The sequence below is a fragment of the Somniosus microcephalus genome, chromosome 9 (assembly GCF_052327205.1).
Source record: "Somniosus microcephalus isolate GS21.2 chromosome 9, FLI_Smic_1.0, whole genome shotgun sequence".
Lineage (NCBI taxonomy): Eukaryota > Metazoa > Chordata > Chondrichthyes > Squaliformes > Somniosidae > Somniosus > Somniosus microcephalus.
Window position 1 is genome coordinate 178,463,468 of NC_140995.1, and position 22,405 is coordinate 178,485,872.

Genomic DNA, 22,405 nt, shown 5'->3' on the forward strand with positions numbered 1-22,405 from the left:
AGCGTTGTTGGGAAGAGGAGAGAGAGGGTGGAGCACACGGCGCGGCCAGTGCTACGAAGCCGGGCAGCGTACAGACCCAAGAAGAGGGAGGCAAGAGTCCCGCAGGGTTGTTCCGACGACGGGGAAAGAATAAAAATTAAACGCGCAGAAAGCCGCGAGGAGCTGCAGTTTGCCACGGGAACCGCGGAGAGCGGCGTTGGCAGCAGCGCGGGGGGGAAGTGCGCGAAGACCATAGGGCGTCGCCATCAAGGCATAAAACGCTAGTAACAGCGGAGAAGACTGCGCGGGAGGCGCCATCTTAATCCAGCGGGAAAGAAGGCAAAGCGCGGCAGGCGCCATTTTGTTAAATCGGGGAAGAAGGCAAAGCGCGGGAGGCGCCATCTTAGATTTCCAAGATGCCGAAGACTGGCAATATCACTGCCTTCGATAATGCAATAGAAGACTGGACCACGTATGTGGAAAGAGTTGAAGTATATTGCAAGGCAAACTAAGTAGCCGATGAGAAAAAGGCATCGGTACTGCTAAACTTAATGGGCGCAAGAACGTAAGGCCTATTGCGGGACCTGATTACTCCAGCCAAACCGAAGGCGAAGAGTTTTAACGAAATTGTTGCTATCCTACAGGAACACCTAAATCCTACACCGCTGCTGATAGCAGAAAGATTTAAATTCCACAGGAGAAATCGGCATAAAGATGAGAGCAATGCTGATTACCTTACGGAACTACGCAAGCTATCAAAGCACTGCCAGTTCGGAGCAGGATTGGCAGATACCTTACGGGACAAATTTGTCTGTGGACTCCTGAGTGAAGGAACCCAGAAGAGGTTACTCTCAGAGAAAGAGCTGACGCTAGATAAGGCTTTCAGCGTGGCAGTATCGTACGAAGCAGCAGCAAGGGGAGCTGCAGAAATACGGCACCCACGAAATGACACGGGGATTTGCAAAATGTTATCGCTGCGGCAGAACAACCCATGACCAGAAGGACTGCTGGTCCAAGGACAAAATATGCAGGCAATGCGGAAAGATGGGACACATTGCACGAGTTTGCAGGTCTGGGAAGAAGACCAACGATAACAAAAAGGCTACTAAGGAACCGTACAGGAAAGTACAAAAGATGACGGACAGTAGTTCCGAAGACCAGATGAGCGATAGTGAATCCGGGAATAAGAGACTAAGCTGTCTCAAACTTCACAACGTAATCGCAAAAGAGGATCACCGAACTATTTGGGTCACCCTCACGATAGCAGGGTCCCAAGTCAAAATGGAATTGGATACAGGATCAGCTCTAACCGTCATGAATCGACGAGACTACAAGCGGTTATTTTCACACATACCCTTGAAAGAGACAGCCATTGTCTTGAAGACGTATACGGGGCAAAAAGTATACCCCAGCGGAAAAATAAGGGTGCCTGTCGAATACAACGGCAAGGAAATACAGAAATTGTATCTGTACATACTGCAAGATGGTGGACCACCGTTATTGGGACATGAATGGATCAGAAAGATAAGTTTAGACTGGCACTCCATTCAGGCACTGATGGTGGCTGGTAAAAAGGATGACGACGTCACTCCTGGACGATTGTCAACAATCTTAGCTAACGCCAAAGAGGTATTTCAAGGAGAACTGGGCACGCTTAAAGGCGTAACCGCCTCGATAAAAATAGAAGAGAATGCTGTGGTGTATGTGCCTTTAAGAGCCCCAGGTGTGCGTAATGCCGGTAATTGCCACTTGGGCTATATAAGCCTGTGTATTGTGTATATCCTTTAGAAACCCCCCCCCCCCCCCCCCAGACTTGCTTAGTAAATACCTATGAACCAACTCCTGTCTTCAGTGTCTTTATCTACACACGGACACTACAGTGGCGACGAAGTGGAAACGGACTTCGATTCGGCAGCACCTCAAGGACATCGATTCCCCCAGCGTCCAGAAGACTCAAGGAAGTAAGAGAAACTGTGGTTTCACCAGCTGGCCAAGCTGGTGACAGGTACTGCGCTAATCCTTCCTGGGCGTCAGGCTGGAGCTCCAGCGGCGGGCTCCACAGCTGAGACAGGCAGCGAAATCGGAGGCAAGCAATAACGGACTGGGAGGGTGCACTCGAGAGACGGCCGGCGCGGCAAGCAGGTCAGCGTTTAGACCTCCGTCGGGAACGAGTCTCCAACAGTGAATAAACGGAAACCACAGTAAAACAGCGTTATTGGTAGCAGCGGCGGGAAAGCGCGGGAAGCGCCATATCGTTGCTACAGAGAGGAAAAAAAAACGCGGGAAGCGCCATATCTTTTCTGAAATGCCTAAATCTGGTAATATTGAGGCTTTTGATGGCGAAATAGAAGATTGGACCACATACGTGGAAAGAGTAGAGGTTTATTGCACTGCAAATGGAATAACAGATGAAAAAAAAAGCTTCAGTACTTCTGAACTTAATGGGCGCGAAGACATACGGGCTGTTATGAAATTTAATCACTCCAGCCAAACCAAAGGACAAGACTTTTAAATAAATTGTTGATACCCTGCAGGAGCATTTAAACCCAACACCGCTGCTGATAGCGGAACGATTCAAGTTCTTCAAGAGAAATCAACACAAGAATGAAAGTAACGCTGATTACCTAACCGAATTAAGAAAGCTATCAAAGTACTGCCAATTCGGAGCAGGACTATCGGATTATCTTCGAGACAAATTTGTTTGCGGTCTCTTAAGTGAAGGAACACAAAAAAGACTGCTTTCTGAAAAAGATTTAACATTGGACAAAGCTTTCAGTATGGCTGTATCATACGAAGCAGCAGCAAAAGGAGCTGCAGAGATACAACAAGAGACACAGGACTTCGGCACCCATAAAATGACACAGGAGTTCGGAAGATGTTATCGCTGCGGCAGATCCACCCATAACCAGAGGGACTGCTGGTTCAAGGGCAAAGCATGCAGGCAATGTGGTAAGATTGGACACATTGCACGGGTATGCCAATCTGGACAAAATAAATCCACTGACGGAAAACAAAAAATCAATAAAGAAAAGTACAGGAAGGTACAAATGATGACGGACAATAGCTCCGAAGACCAGAATAGCGATAGCGACTCCGGAAACAAGAGACTAAGCTGTCTCAAATTACATAATGTACTTGCCAAAGAGGATTACCAAACCATTTGGGTTACCCTCACAATAGCAGGGTCCCCAGTTAAAATGGAGCTAGATACAGGATCAGCTCTAACCGTAATAAATCGACGAGATTACGAGAGGCTATTTTCGCATATACCTCAAAGACACATCCATTATCTTAAAAACATATACGGGGCAGAAAGTCTACCCCAAAGGAAAAATAAGGGTGCCTGTGGTATACAACGGCAAAGAAATACAAAAGTTGTATTTATACATTCTACAAGATGGTGGTCCACCGTTGTTGGGACGTGAATGGATAAGGAAGATACGTTTAGACTGGCACTCCATTCAGGCACTGACGGTGACCAGTAAGGAAAAAAACAATGATGATATCATACCTGAACGATTAAAAGACATCTTGGCCAACGCCAAAGAAGTGTTTCAAGAGAAACTAGGAACCTTGAAAGGCATCACCGCCTCAATAAAAGTGGAAGATACAGCAATTCCAAAAATTTTTAAGGCACGACCGGTGCCATACGCAATACGTCCGGCAGTCGAGGCAGAGCTGAAGAATTTGGAAAAGGCAGGCGTATTATCCAAAATAGATTGGAGCGAATGGGCAACACCCATCGTTCCAGTCATGAAAAAAACATTGAAAAATAACTCTGAGGAACAGAAAAAAATTCGCATCTGTGGAGACTTTAAGGTGACTGTAAACCCGGTCCTTCACACGGTACAGTATCCTCTTCCGAGGATAGAAGATATTTTCGCCTCACTATCCGGAGGGAAACGTTTCACAAAAATTGACTTGGCACAGGCATATCTACAGATGGAGGTTGAGGAGACCTCTTAAAAAGTATCTCACAATAAACACACACAAAGGCCTGTACCAGTACAATCAACTGGTTTTTGGAATAGCATCAGCTCCAGCTATCTGGCAAAGAGCTATGGAGCAAGTCCTGCAAGGGATTCCGGGGACTCGATGCTACCTAGACGACATCCTCATAACGGGAGAAAACGACAACGAGCACCGTGCCAATTTGGAGCAGGTGCTCACTAGGCTGAAAGAACGGGGCCTACGAGCAAATCGCCCCAAGTGCGAATTTTTCCAAAATCAGATATCATATTGTGGCCACATAATTAATAAGGAAGGGTTGCATAAGTCACCTGAAAAAATTGAAGCAGTTACAAAAGCCCCAGCACCTGAAAATGTTTCACAATTAAGGTCATTCCTGGGATTAATAAATTACTATCATAAATTTTTACCGAACTTATCAACTATTCTACACCCTCTTAATGATCTTCTACAGACAGGAGTGATTTGGAAATGGAACGAAGACTGTAAACGTGCCTTCCATAAATGTAAAGACTTAATCACATCCGAGAAAATTTTGGCTCATTACAACCCATCACTACCAATCAGACTGGCGTGCGATGCATCCCCTTTACGGCATAGGAGCGGTATTGTCCCATAGATTCCCTGATGGCTCGGAACGGCCGATAGCTTTTGCGTCATGCTCATTGAACTCAGCTGAGCGTAACTATGCCCAGATAGACAGGGAAGCACTCAGCCTGGTATGGGGAGTGAAGAAATTCAACCATTACCTACACGGACAAAAATTTACCTTGCTGACTGACCATCAACCCCTCATCTCCATATTCAACCCTAAAAAAGGTGTCCCCATTATGACGGCACAAAGACTACAGAGGTGGTCCCTTTTTCTAGGGGCACACCAATACAACATTGAATACAAAGGGTCAAAACAGCATGGGAATGCTGACGGTTTATCACGCCTACCGTTGCCAACGATAGAAGAGGCACCTACAGTAGACCCAGTAGAGATATTCCACTCTACCATAGTGGAATGTCTACCGGTGACAAATTCTGCCATTGAAAGGGAGACAAGAAATGACCCTACTCTCTCACGGGTCTACGATTTAACAATGAAGGGATGGCCAGCACATGGCAAACCACTGTTGCCAGCATTCTCGCAAAGAAGAGAACAGCTGTCAGTGTGCCGAGGAACCTTGATGTGTGGATCCAGAGTGGTGATTCCACCCAAACTCCAGGATAAAGTGCTAAAGGAGCTTCACGAGGGGCATCTGGGTGGAGTGAAAATGAAGAACCTAGCTAGGGCGTTTGTATGGTGGCCAGGTATCGATGGAGACATCGAAGACATGACCAAGAGCTGCCTAGGATGCCAGAAGGTCCAAAATGCTCCGCCACAGGCCCCTCTACATCCATGGGAGTGGCCCTCATCTCCCTGGCAAAGGGTGCACATCGACTTTGCTGGTCCATTTATGGACTCAATGTTCTGAATCGCGGTTGATGCACACTCCAAGTGGCCGGAGGTAATAAAGATGTCCTCCACCACCACGGAAAAAACCATCACAGTATTAAGGACCATATTTGCCAGGAATGGGCTGCCGGAGCAGATATGTTCTGATAATGGACCGCAATTTGTGTCCGAAGAATTCAGAAAGTTCTTAAAGAACAATGGGGTAAAGCACTACACGTCTGCCCCATACCATCCCGCCACCAATGGATTGGCTGAAAGGTTTGTCCAGACCTTCAAGAAGGCCATCAAGGCCATGGGTAATGAAGACATAAAACTTCAGCACAAGGTGGATAACTTCTTATTTGCATATAGGAATGCAACGCATATGGTTACTAACCAAACTCCCGCCATGATGTTCTACAATAGAGACGTAAGATGCCGGCTGGATTTGGTCAAGCCCAACATCCGAAGGGACGTGGAGAACCGGCAGTTTCAGGGCATGAATGAAAGGCCAACTAGGGCCTTCCAGATAGGCCAACCGGTTTTGGCCCGGGACTACCGTACCAAGAAATGGCAGCCTGGAACTATCTGCACACGATTAGGACCACTGATGTATACCGTGGACATCGGAGACAGCATAATAAGGCGCCATGCTGACCAAATCATAAAGTCATCCGAAAAGGGACAACCTACACCACCACTCTATACATCTAACGATGAAGTAGAGATACCCATATCTACCTCCGATCCGGTGATACTGGAGCCCGATGAACCCGACACTGGCCTTCAAGCCGAATCAGCCTTGCCAGAAGAACCTACTACACCACCAGAAACTACTACACCCCCGAGGCGTTATCCGGACCGAGTCAGGAAGCCTCCTGAGAGACTAACTTATAATTAATTAATACAGCAATGTATATTATTTTGCATATAACATGTAATTAATAATTACTTAAAATATGATGTACTAGTTAGCTAGAAGGGGAGGAATTGTGGTGTATGTGCCTTTAAGAGCCCCAGGTGTACGTAATGCCGGTAATTGCCACTTGGGCTATATAAGCCTGTGTATTGTGTATATCCTTTAGAAACCCCCCCCCCCCCCCCCCCAACGCAGACTTGTTTAGTAAATACCTATGAACCAACTCCTGTCTTCAGTGTCTTTATCTACACACGGACACTACAAATGCAATTCCCAAGTTTTTCAAAGCAAGACCGGTACCGTATGCAATTCGCCCAGCCGTCGAGGCAGAGCTAGAGAATGCAGGCGTGTTATCTAAGGTAGACTGGAGCGAGTGGGCGACACCCATCGTTCCTGTCATGAAGAAAACGTTAAACAATAAGTCTGAGGAGCCAAGGAAGGTTCGCATCTGTGGGGACTTCAAGGTGACTGTGAACCCAGTCCTTCACACAGTACAGTATCCTCTTCTGAGGATAGAAGATATTTTCGCCTCACTAGCTGGAGGGAAGCGTTTTACAGAAATTGACCTAGCAGAAGCATATTTGCAGATGGAGGTTGAAGAATCCTCTAGGAAGTATCTCACGATAAACACTCACAAAGGTCTTTACCAGTATAATCGACTGGTATTCGGAGTAGCATCAGCTCCGGCGATACGGCAAAGAGCGATGGAACAAGTCCTGCAAGGAATTCCGGGGACTCAGTGTTACTTGGACAACATCCTAGTGACAGGTGAAGATGACAGTGAACACCTTAACAACCTAGAGCAGGTGCTCACTAGACTACGTGAGCATGGGCTACGGGCCAATCTCCCCAAGTGCGAGTTTTTTAAGAAACCGATATCGTATTGTGGCCACGTGATTGATGAAGAGGGGTTACATAAGTCCCCTGACAAAATTGAAGCGGTAGTTAAGGCTCCAGCGCCTGAAAATGTGTCGCAACTGAGGTAATTCCTCGGATTGGTGAATTACTATCATAAGTTTTTGCCGAATTTGTCCACAATTCTGCACCCACTGAACGCCCTGCTACAAACTGGAGTAGCATGGAAATGGAGCGATGAATGTAAGCGGGCCTTTCAGAAGAGTAAGGACCTAATCACTTCAAGAGAAGTATTGGCTCACTACAACCCATCACTACCATTAAGACTGGCGTGTGATGCGTCTCCCTACGGCATTGGGGCGGTACTGCCACATAAATTTCTTGATGGTTCAGAGAGGCCGATAGCTTTTGCGTCACGCTCGTTAACTTCAGCCGAGCTTAACTACGCCCAGATTGACAGAGGTCCTCAGCCTGGTGTGGGGGGTGAAGAAGCTCAATCACTACCTGCACGGTCAGAAATTTACTCTACTTTCTGATCATCAACCCTCAGAAGGGCGTACCGATAATGACAGCACAACGGCTACAGAGGTGGTCCCTTTTCCTAGGGGCACACCAATATGACATCGAGTACAAAGGAACTAAACAGCATGGGAATGCTGATGGATTGTCGCGCCTACCGTTGCCGACGGTGGGAGAAGCACCTGCAGTGGATCCAGTGGAGATATTCCACTCGACCATAGTCGAATGTCTCCCTGTGACGAATGGAAACATAGAAAAGGAAACACGAAATGACCCGACACACTCCTGGGTCTATGATTTAACGGTGAAGGGGTGGCCAGCACATGGCGAACCACTGCTGCCAGCATTCTCGCCGAGAAGAGAACAGCTGTCAGTGTGCAGAGGAACCTTGATGTGTGGATCCAGAGTAGTAATTCCACCCAAATTGGAGGATAGAGTGCTCAATGAGCTTCATGAGGGTCATCTGGGAGGGGTAAAAATGAAGAACTTAGCCAGAGCGTTTGTGTGGTGGCCGGGAATCGATAGAGAAATCGAAGAGATGACCAAGAGCTGTACAGGATGCCAGAAGGTCCAAAACGCCCCACCACAAGCCCCTCTACATCCATGGGAGTGGCCCTCATCTCCGTGGCAAAGGGTGCACATTGATTTTGCTGATCATAAATGGACTCGATGTTTTTAATTGCGGTGGATGCACATTCAAAGTGGCCAGAGGTAATAAAAATGTCCTCAACCACCACGGAAAAAACTATCACAGTCTTACGAACCATATTCGCCAGGAATGGGCTGCCTGAACAGATTTGATCCGACAATGGACCACAGTTTGTGTCTGAAGAGTTCCGGAGGTTTTTAAAGAACAATGGTGTTAAGCATTACACATCCGCCCCATATCATCCAGCCACCAATGGATTGGCTGAGCGGTTCATTCAAACATTCAAGAAGGCTATCAAGGCAATGTGTAATGAAGACATACCCCTACAACACAAGGTGGATAACTTCTTGTTTGCCTACCGGAATGCGACACATGCGGTTACCAACCAAACTCCAGCCATGATGTTCTTCAATTGAAGACTACGATGCCGCTTGGATTTGGTCAAGCCAAACATCAGAAGAGATGTGGAGAACAGGCAGTTTCAGAATATGAATGAAAGGCCAACCAGGAGTTTCAAGATAGGTCAACCAGTTTTGGCCCGGGACTACCGCACAGAGAAATGGCAGCCAGGAACGATCTGCACACGGCAAGGACCTCTAATGTATACCGTGGACGTTGGAGAGAGCATTGTAAGATGCCATGCTGACCAGGTTCTAGAGTCACTGGAAAACGTCAAATCTACACCACGATCCTATACACCTGGTGATGAAACCGAAGTACCAATTGCATCTACCTCAGAATCGGTGATATTGGAAGCAGACGAACCAAACAACGACATTGATTCCGACTCAACTTTGCCAGAAGAACCTGATACCCCAAAGAGGCGTTATCCAGACAGAATCAGGAAGCCTCCTCAAAGACTGAATTTATAATTGCTTAACTTCAACTAATGTATCTAGCAACTGTAATTGTAAATGTTATTTCATTGTTAATTGAATGTTATGTACTGTTTAGCTAAAAGGGGAGGAATTGTAGTGTATGTACTTTGCAGAAGGAACTATATTCTGCAGCCCCTGTATACTGCAGTACCAGTAGTGACCACCCCTGTATATAAGCCTGTGTAGTAACATTTGCATAGTAGTCCCAGGTTGCCTCCATTCAGTAGAGACCTGTTATAACCAACTCCTGCAGTCCGTGTCTCAATTATACACAGACATAATAGGTCCCAGACCTGAAACGTTAACTCTTCCTCTCTCCACGGATACTGCCTGGCCTGCTGAGTATTTCCAGCATTTTCTGTTGTTATTTTTTATTGAAGGTTCACTAGACTGATTCCTGGGATGAGGGGATTGTCCTATGAAGAGATTGAGTAGAATGGGCCTATATTCCCTAGATCTTAGAAGAATGAGAGGTGATCTAATTGAAACATATAAAATTCTAAGAGGGCTTTACAGGGTAGATGCTGGGAGGATGTTTCCCCTGGCTGGGGAGTCTAGAACTAGGGGTCACAGTTTCAGAATAAGGGGTCAGCCATTTAGGACTGAGATGAGCCATTTCTTCACTCGGAGGGTTGTGAATTCTCTACCCCAGAGATCTGTGGATGCTCAGTCGTTGAGTATATTCAAGACAGAGATCAACAGTTTTTTGGATACTAAAGGAATCGAGGGATATAGGGATTGGTCAGGAAGGTGGAGTTGAAGTAGAAGATCAGCCATGATCTTGTTGAATGGTGGAGCAGGCTAGAAGGGCCAAATAGCCTACTCCTGCTCCTATTTCTTATATTCTTATGTAACTGTGACTATTCTCTGGAGGAGGAAGTACAAACCATGCAAGACTACCAAATTTATTTTTGTAAAGTGAGCAACCTTATTGAAAAGCGAGGTGTGCTCCAATGTGAGTGGATGGAGTGAGCTGTGGTTGTGCATGCCTTCTTGCCTGCGATCTGACCTTGTTTCACAGGCAGTATGAGGTACAAAGACAGATGTGATGGGCTGTACCTGACTTAAATAGAAACAGATACACTCTCTAGAAGGAATAGGATACACTATAATAGCATCTGTACTGCTCTTAATGGATTTTAAAAAAAGGAACTAACTAATTGGCAGCAAATCGAGAGTTATTTTGACTTCTGATGCTAGGGACCAGTCATGTGGCTTTTCTCAGCACTGGATGGCTTGAATATCTCCCTTGTGTACATTTGACACAGTACACTGGTCTGAGCCATGCACTGCACAGCTGAAGTATGACTTTTGTACTGTTTTACTTATATAGTTCAACATTCTATTTGCTTTATAAAAAAAAAAAAAAATTGTTTATGGGGTGTGGGCGTCGCTGGCAAGGCCAACATTTATTGCCCATCCCTAATTGCCCTTGAGAAGGTGGTGGTGAGCTGCCACCTTGAACTGCTGCAGTCCGTGTGGTGAAGGTACACCCACAGTGCTGTTAGGTAAAGAGTTCCAGGTTTTTGACCCAGCGATGATGAAGGATCGGCGATATACTTCTAAGTTAGGATGGTGCGTAACTTGGAGGTGGTAGTGGCTTTGTTTGCTGCTCTGCAGTGATTTGGCCATATTAAATAATAAGTCTAATAACCCCTAAATCTCTTTCACCTTCACCTTTTCAAAATCACTCGAGTATGTATATCCTCACTTTAAAAAAATTATATGTGCAGTACACTAAAAGAAAGATAGAATTAGAATTTATATAGCACTTTCATGACCTCAGGATGTCCTGAAGTGAAGTACTTTAAAATGTGGTCACTGTTGTATTGGAAACGTGGCAGCCAATTTGCACAGGTGCCACAACAGCAATGGAAGAAATGACCATCTGTTTTTGATATTGGTTGAGGGATAAATATTGGCCAGGACATCGGGAGAACGTCCCTGCTCTTCTTGCAATAGTGCCATGGGATCCTTTACGTCTACCCGAGAGAACAAAAGGGGCCTCAGTTTAACATCTCATCCGAAAGATGCCACCTCCAACAGTACAACATTCCCTCAATACTGTACTGAAGTGTCAGGCGAGATTGTGCTCAGTTCTCTGGAGTTGGACTTAAACCCACAACTTTCAACTTGCAGGTGAGAGTGCTGCCACTGAGTGCTTACACCTTGTCCATACTAAATTTTAGCTCTGTTTTGTCCACCTAAATAGTTTCTGGGAAATATTGAAATTCTTATTAACTCTGGCATAGTCCTTGGCTACTTTTATTTAAGTTCAGCTGAATATAGTTTGCCATTTGAGTAATGGTAACAAAACTTGGTCAGTGATATGGTAAAAATAGCTCGAGGCTATATTGCACGGGAAACAGTGTACAGGATTGTCTAATTTACGTATGCTTTACAATAGTTTTCAAAATAAAAATTATTTTTTACTGTGGAATTTTGATGGTTTGGAATAGATATTAATAAAAGTAATTTTTACCACTGGAGGGCATTGTTCTATATAGCTAATGGCTTGGAATTTGTGGTTGTAATGACAGCAAAACCATCAGTGTTTGCCGTCATTACTGTGTAAAACTGACACCAACTTCTGGCATTGGCACATGCACAGTTAAACACGGAAATCCGGAAGTTGCTGTAAGTGATACCCTGCTCCTCCATGGGGTGTGCTGTTGCAGTCTTCGCAGATGCAATCAACATATAATCAGTGATTTGACGTGAACTTCAACTTTTTATGCACTATTCTCGCTGTAAAAACATTGAAAAAGTTTAGCCTTATTGAATGAGGTGTAACTGAGTTTTTAAAGGCATAATAAGTCATCATTACTGCTGAATAACCTCTCTGGCCCTGAAAATCTAATTTTATAAGTGTGGAGTCTCATTCCCTCCATTCCATGATTTTAAAAATTCCATAGTTTTTAAAAATTACTTTTTAAAAGTTTGTTGATATTTAAGCTTCTACCTTAATCCCATGTGTATGTCCCAGTATTTATTTTGCTTTCTATAAAATGATTAAAAAGTGAATGATAATCAGTGCTTTTTACTTCCTGGTCTGCTGTCTGTGGGAATTCTTCAGTCTGATTGGCTGCTCCACCTGTTTGATGACTTCACTGTTTCTGGATGCCACAGATCCCCTATAGATGGTGCCAGATTGAAAGTTACTTCAGAATAGGGAAATCCATGCCACAGAACCTTCTACTCTTGTACTCGCTGGAGTTTAGAAGAATGAGAGGGGATCTCATTGAAACTTTTAAAATGCTGACAGGACTGGACAGACTAGATGCAGGAAGGATGTTCCCGATGGCAGGGGAGTCCAGAACCAGGGGTCACAGTCTAAGGATAAGGGGTAGGCCATTTAGGACAGAAATGAGGAGGAATTTCTTCACCCAGAGAGTGGTGAACCTGTGGAACACTCTACCACAGAAGGCAGTAGAGGCCAATTCATTAAATATATTCAAGAAGGAGTTGGATATATTTCTTAAGGCTAAAGGGATCAAGGGGTATGGGGAGAAAGCAGGGACCGGGTACTGAATTTGGATGATCAGCCATGATCTCATTGAATGGCGGAGCAGGCTCAAGGGGCCAAATGGCCTACTCCTGCTCCTATCTTCTATGTTTCTATGTAAATCTTTGTGGGCAGTTTTTTTCAAGGTCAGCGGTGACCTCCATCCCTTCACCGCTGACTGCGAAGTCCGGGCCAGTGTTTATCTTAATTGGTGTTTTAAGCTTTGTGATTGCCTGGGAGAACATTGGCTACCGAAAAAGGTTCCTTTCTAGCTAATAATTAATTCACTGAATTTCTTGCTGCAAATAACAGTATTTACAGATGTGTTCTAGTTTTTTAAAACTGCTTTTAGTTGGCGAAGTGGTGGGTGTGCATCTTGGTCATGTTAATCTGTCAAGTTTTTATCACCTTATGAGAATAATCCATAATTCAGACCAAACAACTGCAAACAAATACCTTGCTCTTTCTGGTGGCTTCTTCAAAGCCTTCATTAAAATTTCAGCAACATTTGTCATTGTTTGCTAAAATTGCACTGATCTTCAGATTGGGTACAAGTGACCGCATTGACGCAGCAGTTTGTAAATATATTGTGACAGACCGAGTGCACGTTTAACATGCAGTTCTTTACCCAGTGAGTTCTTGATTTTTGCAAAGCTGGTTATGGTGAGATGCCCCCCCCGCCCCCCCACAGCCAGGGAGGGAACAATTGATGGGTGTATCACCCTGGGCCACACTCATAGGTCCAGACTGTGCAACTTGCTCAATACTTAATTTTCTCTTTTGCATAACACTGACCTTTACCTACAGTAATTCCTGAAAGAATCTAACTGAAGAACAAAATAATTTAACTGAAAAAAATCATGTTACGGGGGGAAAAAAAAGTGTTTAATACTAAAACATTTTGGCTTACAAAACAGTCCATAATCATAATAAAATGGAAAATGCAAGTTTTGGCTTTAATTTTACAATATTAGTCAAATCCTGCATTAGAACCAAGTTGGATTTAGTGCGAATATCTGCTTAAGAACATGAGGGTCAAACACTGAAATGTTTTTTGAAAAATAAGACAAGATGTCCATCCTATGCTGGAAATTGTTGCGGACTGTGTCTTCGTGAAATTAAAGTAATTAAGCATGTCTGGTAATCGGTTTGTATAATTTCAATATCTGAAGTTAACTGGATCTAAAATGCAGGGGAACTTAGAATACATTATTTTATAAAGCAATCAATGTTTCTAAGCTCTTAGTGGTGGCATGTAGCTGATGAACTTTTAGTGGTGACGCTGTAATGTTCCCTATTACAGAACTAGATTTTCATAAGGTGACATGCTGTTAGGGCAGGAAAACAGTTTAGCTGCTTCAAGCATAGAAATGCAGTTATTGTACAAACACTTGGCTTTGCAAATAGTACAGTCAAAGCCAAATAAGTCCAACATATTTTGCACTACATTTTACTTACCTTTGTAATCTTAAAGTATGTTATTTGAGATGATGGAAAATGAGGTTATATTAAAATATCTCTGTTCCTCTTGAATTGTACTGTATGAAAAAATATTCAGACCTAATCTAAATAATGTAATGCACCCTAAACAAATGACAGTAAAACAATTAGACGTCTGTCGTTTTCAAACTGCAGTGCTTCTCGTATTAATGCATTTAAACCTAACGCTTGTGACAATGTTGGTCAAAAGCAATTTGTTAAACTTCTTAAAATTTAAGGAAACATAGTTTAAGCACTATTTATTTCCCGATTTTTAGATTGATCTATTGTATTCAGGCTGTTAGGTTCATATGGAAATTTATACGGCCACATTGTTGGTAGGCTGGGAACACAATACAGTATTTAGTTGCAGTGTAGTAATATTTGTCTCTGACTGTTCTAATATATTTTGCAATATTCTGTGATTGCTACAGTGTTGAACTCGTGCTCGTGTTATTAATTTCTTCAAACTTGTGCACAGCTGTTGGTTTCCAGGAGCAACCATAAGTTCTACACTGGATTCTTCGCTTATTTTAAAATTAATTCCTGGGATGTGGGTGTCACTGGCAAGGCCGTCATTTATTGACCATCCCTAGTTGCCATTGAGGAGGTGGAGCTGGGCTGCCTTCTTGAACTGCTGCAGTCTGTGTGGTGAAGGTACTTCCCACAATGTTGTTGGGTAGCAACGCTGAAAGAACGGCGATGGATGTTCAAGTCAGGATAGTGGGTGACTTGGAGGTGATGAAGTTCCCATACATCTGTTGCCCTTATCCTAGGTGGTGGAGGTCGCGGGTTTGGGAGGTGCGGCCGAAGAAGTCTTTGCGAGTTGCTGCAGTGCATCATGTAGCTGGTATACACTCTAGCCACGGAAGTCTGGTGGTGGAGAGTGTGTATATTTAGGCTCGTGGATGAGATGCTGATCAAATGGACTGCTTTGTCCTGGGTGGTGTCATACTTCCAAGCAAGTGGAGAGCATTCCATCGGACTCTTGACTTGTGCCTTGTAGATGGGGGAGAGGCTTTGGGAAGTTGGAGGTGAGCTACTCACTGCAGAATACCCAGCCTTGCATCTCCTTCAGTCATCAGGGGATTTATGTGGCTGGCCCAGCTGAGTTTCAGGTTAATGGTGACCCCCCCCTGCCTCCGGATGTTGATGGTGGGTGATATATTGATGGTAATATCAGGGGGTTGTGGTTAGCCTCTCTCATTGGATTCTTTAGTAAACCTAGAAGTGAGTTGCTTTTTAAGTCTATTACTCCTGCTACCGTCATTGAGGCATATTAAGTCTAATGTGCCTTAAATAGCTGGTCACAACATTGAGATAGTGACAAATAGGAGCAATTTCTGCTAGCGTCTCGGGCTCTTTAGGTGTTGGATTGAGACTGCCCAAAATCATTCTACATGGGACTTATAACCAACGTAGAAAGAAATGTTTAATTCTGTCAGTACAACAATTTTCATTATATACTGTAGCAGCTTTTAGCATAGAAAAATCTCAAAGCATTTTGAGGTGTAATCAAAAAATGGGCGCTGAGCCAAAGGTGGAAATACATCCAAAAGCTTGGTCAAGGTGCTGGGTCTTAAGGAAGGTTTTAAAGGGGGAGAGGGAGGCGGAGGGATTGAAGCATGGAATTCCAGAGTGCGGAGACTACACAGCTGAAGGCACAGCCACCAATGGTCAGAGGAATGAAAAAGGGGGTGTTGCATGACTGGAGGAGGTTAGAGATGGAGAGGGGCGAGGCCATGATCTCTCCTGTTAAAAATATTTTGGCGGTTGCACCTGAGGCAAACACATTTTCATAAACAGCCACTTTCTCTACACAGGCTAGGTTATGGATTTTCAACAACTGATAGACAAATTCCACACACCTCATACAGACTTTATTTCACAACTCCAAATTAAACATTTCCTCTGAAACCAAGCCATATGTGACCCATACCATAAAAGGTTAGATAGAGATGGCAACAACAACTTGCATTTATGTAGTGTTATTAATGTAGCAAAATGTCCTAAGGTGCTTAACAAGAGCGTTATCAATAAAAATTTGACAGAGTCACAGGAGGAGATATCGGGACAGATGACGAAAAGCTTGGTCGAAGAGGTAGATTTTAAGGAGCATCTTAAAGGAGGAGAGAGAGAGGCGGAGAGGTTTAGGGCCAAGGCAGCAAGGCCGCTAATGGTGGAGCATTTAAAATCGGGGATGTGCAAGATGCCAGAATTGGAGGAGCGCAGCGATCTCGAAGGCTTGTAGGACTGGCGGAGGTTACAGAGATAGGGACGGGAGAGGCCTTGGAGGGATTTGAAAATAAGGATGAGGATTTTAAAATTGAGACGTTGTCTGACCGGGAGTCAGTGTAGATCTGCGAGCACAGGGGTGATAGGTGAATGGGACTTGGTGAGAGTTAACATACAGGCAGCAGAGCTTTGGATGAGTGCAAGTTTCTGTAGGGTGGAAGATGGGAAGTTGGCTACGAGAGCATTGGAATAGTTAAGTCTAGAGGTAACAAAGGCATGGAGAAGGGTTTCAGCAACAGATGAGCTGAGGCAGGGTCGGAGTCGGGCAATGTTGCAGGTCTAACAGGTAAACAAAGTGGGGGACTTCATCTGTTTCTTTGAACAAGGTGTGCAGTTTGTTCATTTATCCAGGCCAGCATGGTGGGAGCCCAAGTCTTTCTGTATAGGTTGGTGAGTGAAACAGCTTTTTAGGTTTGAACTCAAGCCCAGAGGTGAAACAGCAATGTGCACACCCATTCCTCCAGCCAGTCCCTTGCAGCTCTCGAGTATTTCAGTTGCTTTAATGCTTCTGTTTTCTACATTCAGAATAAAGTAGTCCAGCTATTAAATGTAACCAGTTGCTCAAGCCCAGAATCATGGTACCATTTTTTAAAAGCAATATTTAGCCTTCAAAATAAAGTTGAATATTGGAGAACAAAAACAAACCAATTAGGAAGGCAAATGGCATGTTGGCCTTTATTGCAAGGGGATTGGAGTACAAGAGTAAGGAAATCTTGCTGCAGTTGTACAGGGTTTTGGTGAGATCACACCTGGAGTACTGTGTGCAGTTTTGGTCTCCTTATTTGAGGAACGATGTACTTGCCTTAGAGGCGGTGCAACAAAGGTTCACTAGATTGATTCCTGAGATGAGAGGGTTGTCCTAGGAGGAGAGATTGAGTAGATTGGGCCTACACTCTCTGGAGTTTAGAAGCATGAGAGGTCATCTCATTGAAACATACAAAATTCTTACGGGGCTTGACAGGGTAGATGCAGGGAGGATGTTTCCCCTGGCTGGGGAGTCTAGAACTAGGGGGCATAGTCTCAGGATAAGGGGTCTGCCATTTAAGACTGCGATCAGGAGGAATTTCTTCATTCCAAGGGTTGTGAATCTTTAGCATTCTCTACCCCAAAGGGCTGTGGATGCTCAGTCGTTGTGTATATTCAAGGCCGAGATAAATAGATTTTTGGGCTCTCGGGGAATCAAGGGATATGGGGATAGTGCGGGAAAGTGGAGTTGAGGTCGAAGATCAGCCATGATCTTATTGAATGGCGGAGCAGGCTCGAGGGGCCGTATGGCCTACTCCTGCTCCTAATTCTTATGTAACTCTTATTTGCTTCCATTATCCAGATCTCCAATCTGATGTTGAATTTTAAAAATTGTATTTTTTTTTTAACAGCTGTCAAGCGTTTAATGAAAGAAGCACAAGAACTAAAAGACCCAACAGAACAATACCATGCACAGCCTTTGGAGGTAAGACTAGAAAAAACTTTAAAACTAAATACAGAGTTGTTTGGAGTGTATGTTTTTGTTGATGGAATAGAGAAGTGAAAACCCATCTCATAACACACGCCATTCCTGAGTGGTCCAGCAGGTGACCTTTTTCCTCAATCCTCAGGGCCCTGCTCACTAAGTTTAACATGCATTTTAGATGTTTTCTCTCTTCCTTCCCTCTCTGCCATGGAAGTGCTTTGCCTCCATCTAGTTTTTCCCCTTCTTTCCCCTTGGATAGCTTGGTTGATATGAGAAAACTGCCATGGAATGAATTATAGGCAATGCCTTCCCCTCTTGAAGGTGAAGCTTGTTATAATCTGATGAGCAATGTGTGTATTAGAAAAAAAATCTGGTGAGACTACTTACTTTTGTTTCCGTAGTGGTTCAGTGAGGTAGGAGTTGTTCAACTTGTAGGGCTATTAAGTTTTTCTCTTTTGTACATTGTGATGCAACAATTTTAATGTTAATATGTATGAAGGTTTTCAATGGTACAGAATATTGAGGTAGAGTTTCATCAGCCTTGAGTTCTTGACATAAAAGTGAATGTCAGGCATAAGTGTCAGCAGTGTTTATGGTGTTGCTGCATTGAATCATTCCGAAGATTGTGGCCCATCAACCTCCAGATGTTTGTCAAACCACCTGCAGTGATCCAGTCACTTTTTTCCCCCAAGTGGAGAGTGATGGTGTTGGCAAAGATAATGTCACTGATGAGAATAGCTAGGTTATTAATGAGTGAGAAAAGAGCTGTGATACTTTGTTGAGGAAACCTGGGTAGGTGTTGCAGTCAACCATTTTATCATGTGTTGGAGAGTTGAGAGTTAATAATGAACTACAATAGTCATAGTGAACTATAGCAACCGAGAGTGGTTAATGGGCTTGCAGGAACACCAGGAGAAGATAGAACATAAATTTTGTTCCAGATGGCTTCTTATCGAAGGGATTGCATTGGATATACATCACAGAAATAGGCCACTCGGCCCAACCAGTCCATGCCGGCATTTATGCTCCACTGGAGCCTCCTCCCATCTTTCCTCATCTAAATCAATCAGCGTAACCCTCTATTCCCTTCTCCCTCATATGCTTGTCCAGCCTCCCCTTAAATGCATCAACCACTCCCTGTGATAGCGAGTTCCACATTTTCACCACTCTTTACCCAAAGAAGTTTCTTCTGAATTCCCTATTGGATTTCTTGGTGACTATCTTATATTGATGGCCTCTAGTTATGCTCTTCCCCACAAGTGGAAACACTCTCTATCCATTCTTTCATAATTTTAAAGACCTCTATTAGGTCACCCCTCAGCCTTTTTTCAAGAGAAATGAGACACAGCCTGTTCATCATTTCCTGATATGTATACCCTCACATTTCTGGTATCATCCTTGTAAATCTTCTCTGCACCCTCTATATCCTTTTTATAATATGGTGACCAGAACTGCACGCAGTGGTCTAACCAAGGTTCGATACAGGTTTAGCATAACTTCCCTACTTTTCAATTCTGTCCTCCTAGAAATAAACCCTAGTGCTTAGTTTGCTTTTGTTATGGTCTTGCTAACCTGTGGCGCAACTTTTAGTGATTTGTGTATTTGTACTCCCAGATCCCTTTGTTCCTCTACCCCACCTAGACTCGCACCCTCCAAGTGATGTGACCTCCCTATTCTTCCTACCAAAATGTAATACCTCACACTTATCTGTGTTGAACTTCATTTGCCAATTATTTGCCCATTCTGCAAGTTTATTAATATCCTCCTGTAATTTGTTGCAGTCCTCCTCAGTATTGACTATCCCCCCCATTTGGTATCATCTGCAAATTTAGAAATTGTGTTTTTGATTCCAAAGTCTAAATCGTTAATATAAATTGTGAACAGCACTGATCCTTGTGGAACACCACTACCCACTTTTTCCCACTCTGAATAGCTACCCTTTACTCCTACTCTCTGCTTTCTGTCTTGAAGCCAGCTCACAATCCATTCTGCTACTTGTCCTCTGACTCCGCATTCTCTGACTTTATTCATCAGTCTATTATGGGGTACCTTATCAAAGGCCTTTTGAAAATCCAGATAAATTACATCTACTGCATTACCATTGTCTACTCTCTCTGTGTTGGCTAGAACGGACATCGACCATGACTGATTAATCAATGTATAACCATACTATTTACTAATTAGCCATAGTATAGTAAGAATACAGGATGCTTTGGAGTAAACATGGTGCCCTTGCTAAGCTGGGAGGTAACTAATCATAAGGGAGGTAAAAGGAGTTGGTCTTAAGGTGTGTCTGTCTATGACGTATAGCATGTTTTTGTAGTAAACAACCTGTGTATAAATATTGGGAAGGAGGCAAGGCTAAGTTAGGTAGTAGGAACGAGAGGAATCAATACTACCCTTGTACTGTATAGATTGATCACCTGTACTGTACAATAAAGTCTGTCCCGTATGCTCAACTGTCTGTCTCATGCTTATTCGAAGCGCGTTGCTATGAACAATAGAAGGAAGGAGGTTGACGACATGGCAACATCTTTGCACCTTGAGTGTTTTTTGAAGGCTAAAGCCCTATGGTGCAGAATACCACCATAGACCTATTAATAGATTAAAAATGTTAGAAATTGATTTGTTCTGAAGTCAAATTGGCGATCCGATCATAACCTATTGAAACATGTCAGATGTTTTCCATATCTTTTGATTCAGGAATTGTCCCCTTGGTTTGGAACATTGCTAATGTCACGCCATTATTTAAGAAGAGTGGAAGAGAGACACCAGGAAATTATAGACCTTTTAATATAATAATAAATGCGAGGCTATTGGCGCTAGCTGTTAGAACATAAAATAAGAACATAAGAAATAGGAGCAGGAGTAAGCCATTTGGCCTTTCGAGCCTGCTCTGCCATTCAATAAGATCATGGCTGATCTTTTACCTCAACTCCACCTTCCCGCACTATCTCACTATTACAGGGTAAATATGACAGCAACTCCTGGTGTCCGCACATGCGCTGTTAAATGCAGAAATCCAGAAGTTGTTGTCAGAGATACCTTGGTCCTCCAGAGGGTGCGCTGTTGCAGCCTTCACCAATAGACTCAGCACTAAAATGGTGTGAACTTGGGCTACTGGCCCACTAATTCTTCACTAAAGACCGCTGAAAAGCTTGGGGCTGGTGCATTTAGGAGTAAGTGAGTTTTTAATGGCGTAATAAGTGATCATTACTGCTAAACAACCTCTCTGGCCCTGAAAAATTAATTTTACAAGTGTGGAGTCTCATTCTCTTAGAAAATTAACGTTGCAGATTTTTAAAATTAAAATAATTTTTTACTTTTCTATTTGTCTCTTTTATCGCTCTCCCTTTATCCCAATCTTTATTTTGCTTTCTCTACATCAATTAAATCTCATTTGTATTTTCCACGGTTTGGACTCTGCATGTCTCAGTGAGGATACTTCAATCTGACTGGTTGAAAAGCCTCGCTGTTGCTTGGCCTGTTAACAGATGCCACAGATCCCCTGTAGAGGGTGCCGCACTAGAAAAGACGCCGAATTAGTGGAAATCTCTGCTGACAAGCCCACGGAAAGTCTGTGGACAGTTGTCAGCAAGGTGAACAGCAAAAGCAGTTCCTTCACCGCTGAGAGCAAACTCCGGGCCATTGTAACCCAATAATGGTTTGTAAAAGTTAGGATAGAGATTGCTTATCTCCCTCAATGGGTGTATGCTTACATATTGCAGATAAATAGCATGCATGTTTGTACATTGTGACTTATCTTTGCTTCTTATGATTTAACCGCATAATTTAAACAAAATGGTCAGATTTCCATTTATTTGCTTTTGTAATTGTTTTTGCTGATTTTTAGGATAATCTCTTTGAATGGCATTTCACTGTCCGGGGTCCTCCCGACTCTGATTTTGATGGTGGTGTTTACCATGGTCGAATTGTGCTTCCACCAGAATACCCCATGAAACCACCCAGCATTATTCTTCTAACGGTAAGAGCATTTTAAGTTTCTTAACAGAGCAATGTGGTAAAGGTCATATCAATATAGAGCAATGGAACCCCTGGATAAAAACAGTCCTTACTCTTAGCAGTTGGTGTAACAGATGTGATTCTGGTTTTTGCATTCTATTTTATGATTTTGTTCCCGTCACCTAAAACTCAGTTGGTTCTCGGGTTAGTTTACTATTGTGTCGTGCCACAGAGTGGATTGTTACATGTTTGTGCCCTGATTTCATATATGCAGAGTTCTCGGTCTTGGTCAGGATCTTCTCCGTGAGAAGGCAAAGATCTGTCACTCCCAGAGAACTCTCTCTTGTACAGAATACGGTGGCTGGTTACATGGCAGCATAACAGTTTTTTAGTATCTTTTTTCAAAGGAGAGTTATGTGATGGTGATGCTAGCGTGCATTGCATATGATGTAGTGTGAAGTATGTTTTAATGTTCCCAAATGTTGGATTCACAGTTAGCATGCTGGCTGTTGGATCAATCAC

General features: G+C 43.5%; 1 protein-coding gene across 1 annotated transcript in view; it reads left to right on the top strand.

Moving 5' to 3' along the window:
• The window catches only part of ube2j1 (ubiquitin-conjugating enzyme E2, J1), a 54,167-nt gene that overhangs the window by 7,329 nt on the left and 24,433 nt on the right, over positions 1-22,405 (top strand). The window contains exons 2-3 of the mRNA XM_085997636.1: positions 17,847-17,920; positions 21,774-21,905. Of these exons, the coding sequence (XP_085853762.1) occupies positions 17,847-17,920; positions 21,774-21,905 (206 nt within the window). The remainder of the gene's footprint in view (positions 1-17,846; positions 17,921-21,773; positions 21,906-22,405) is intronic.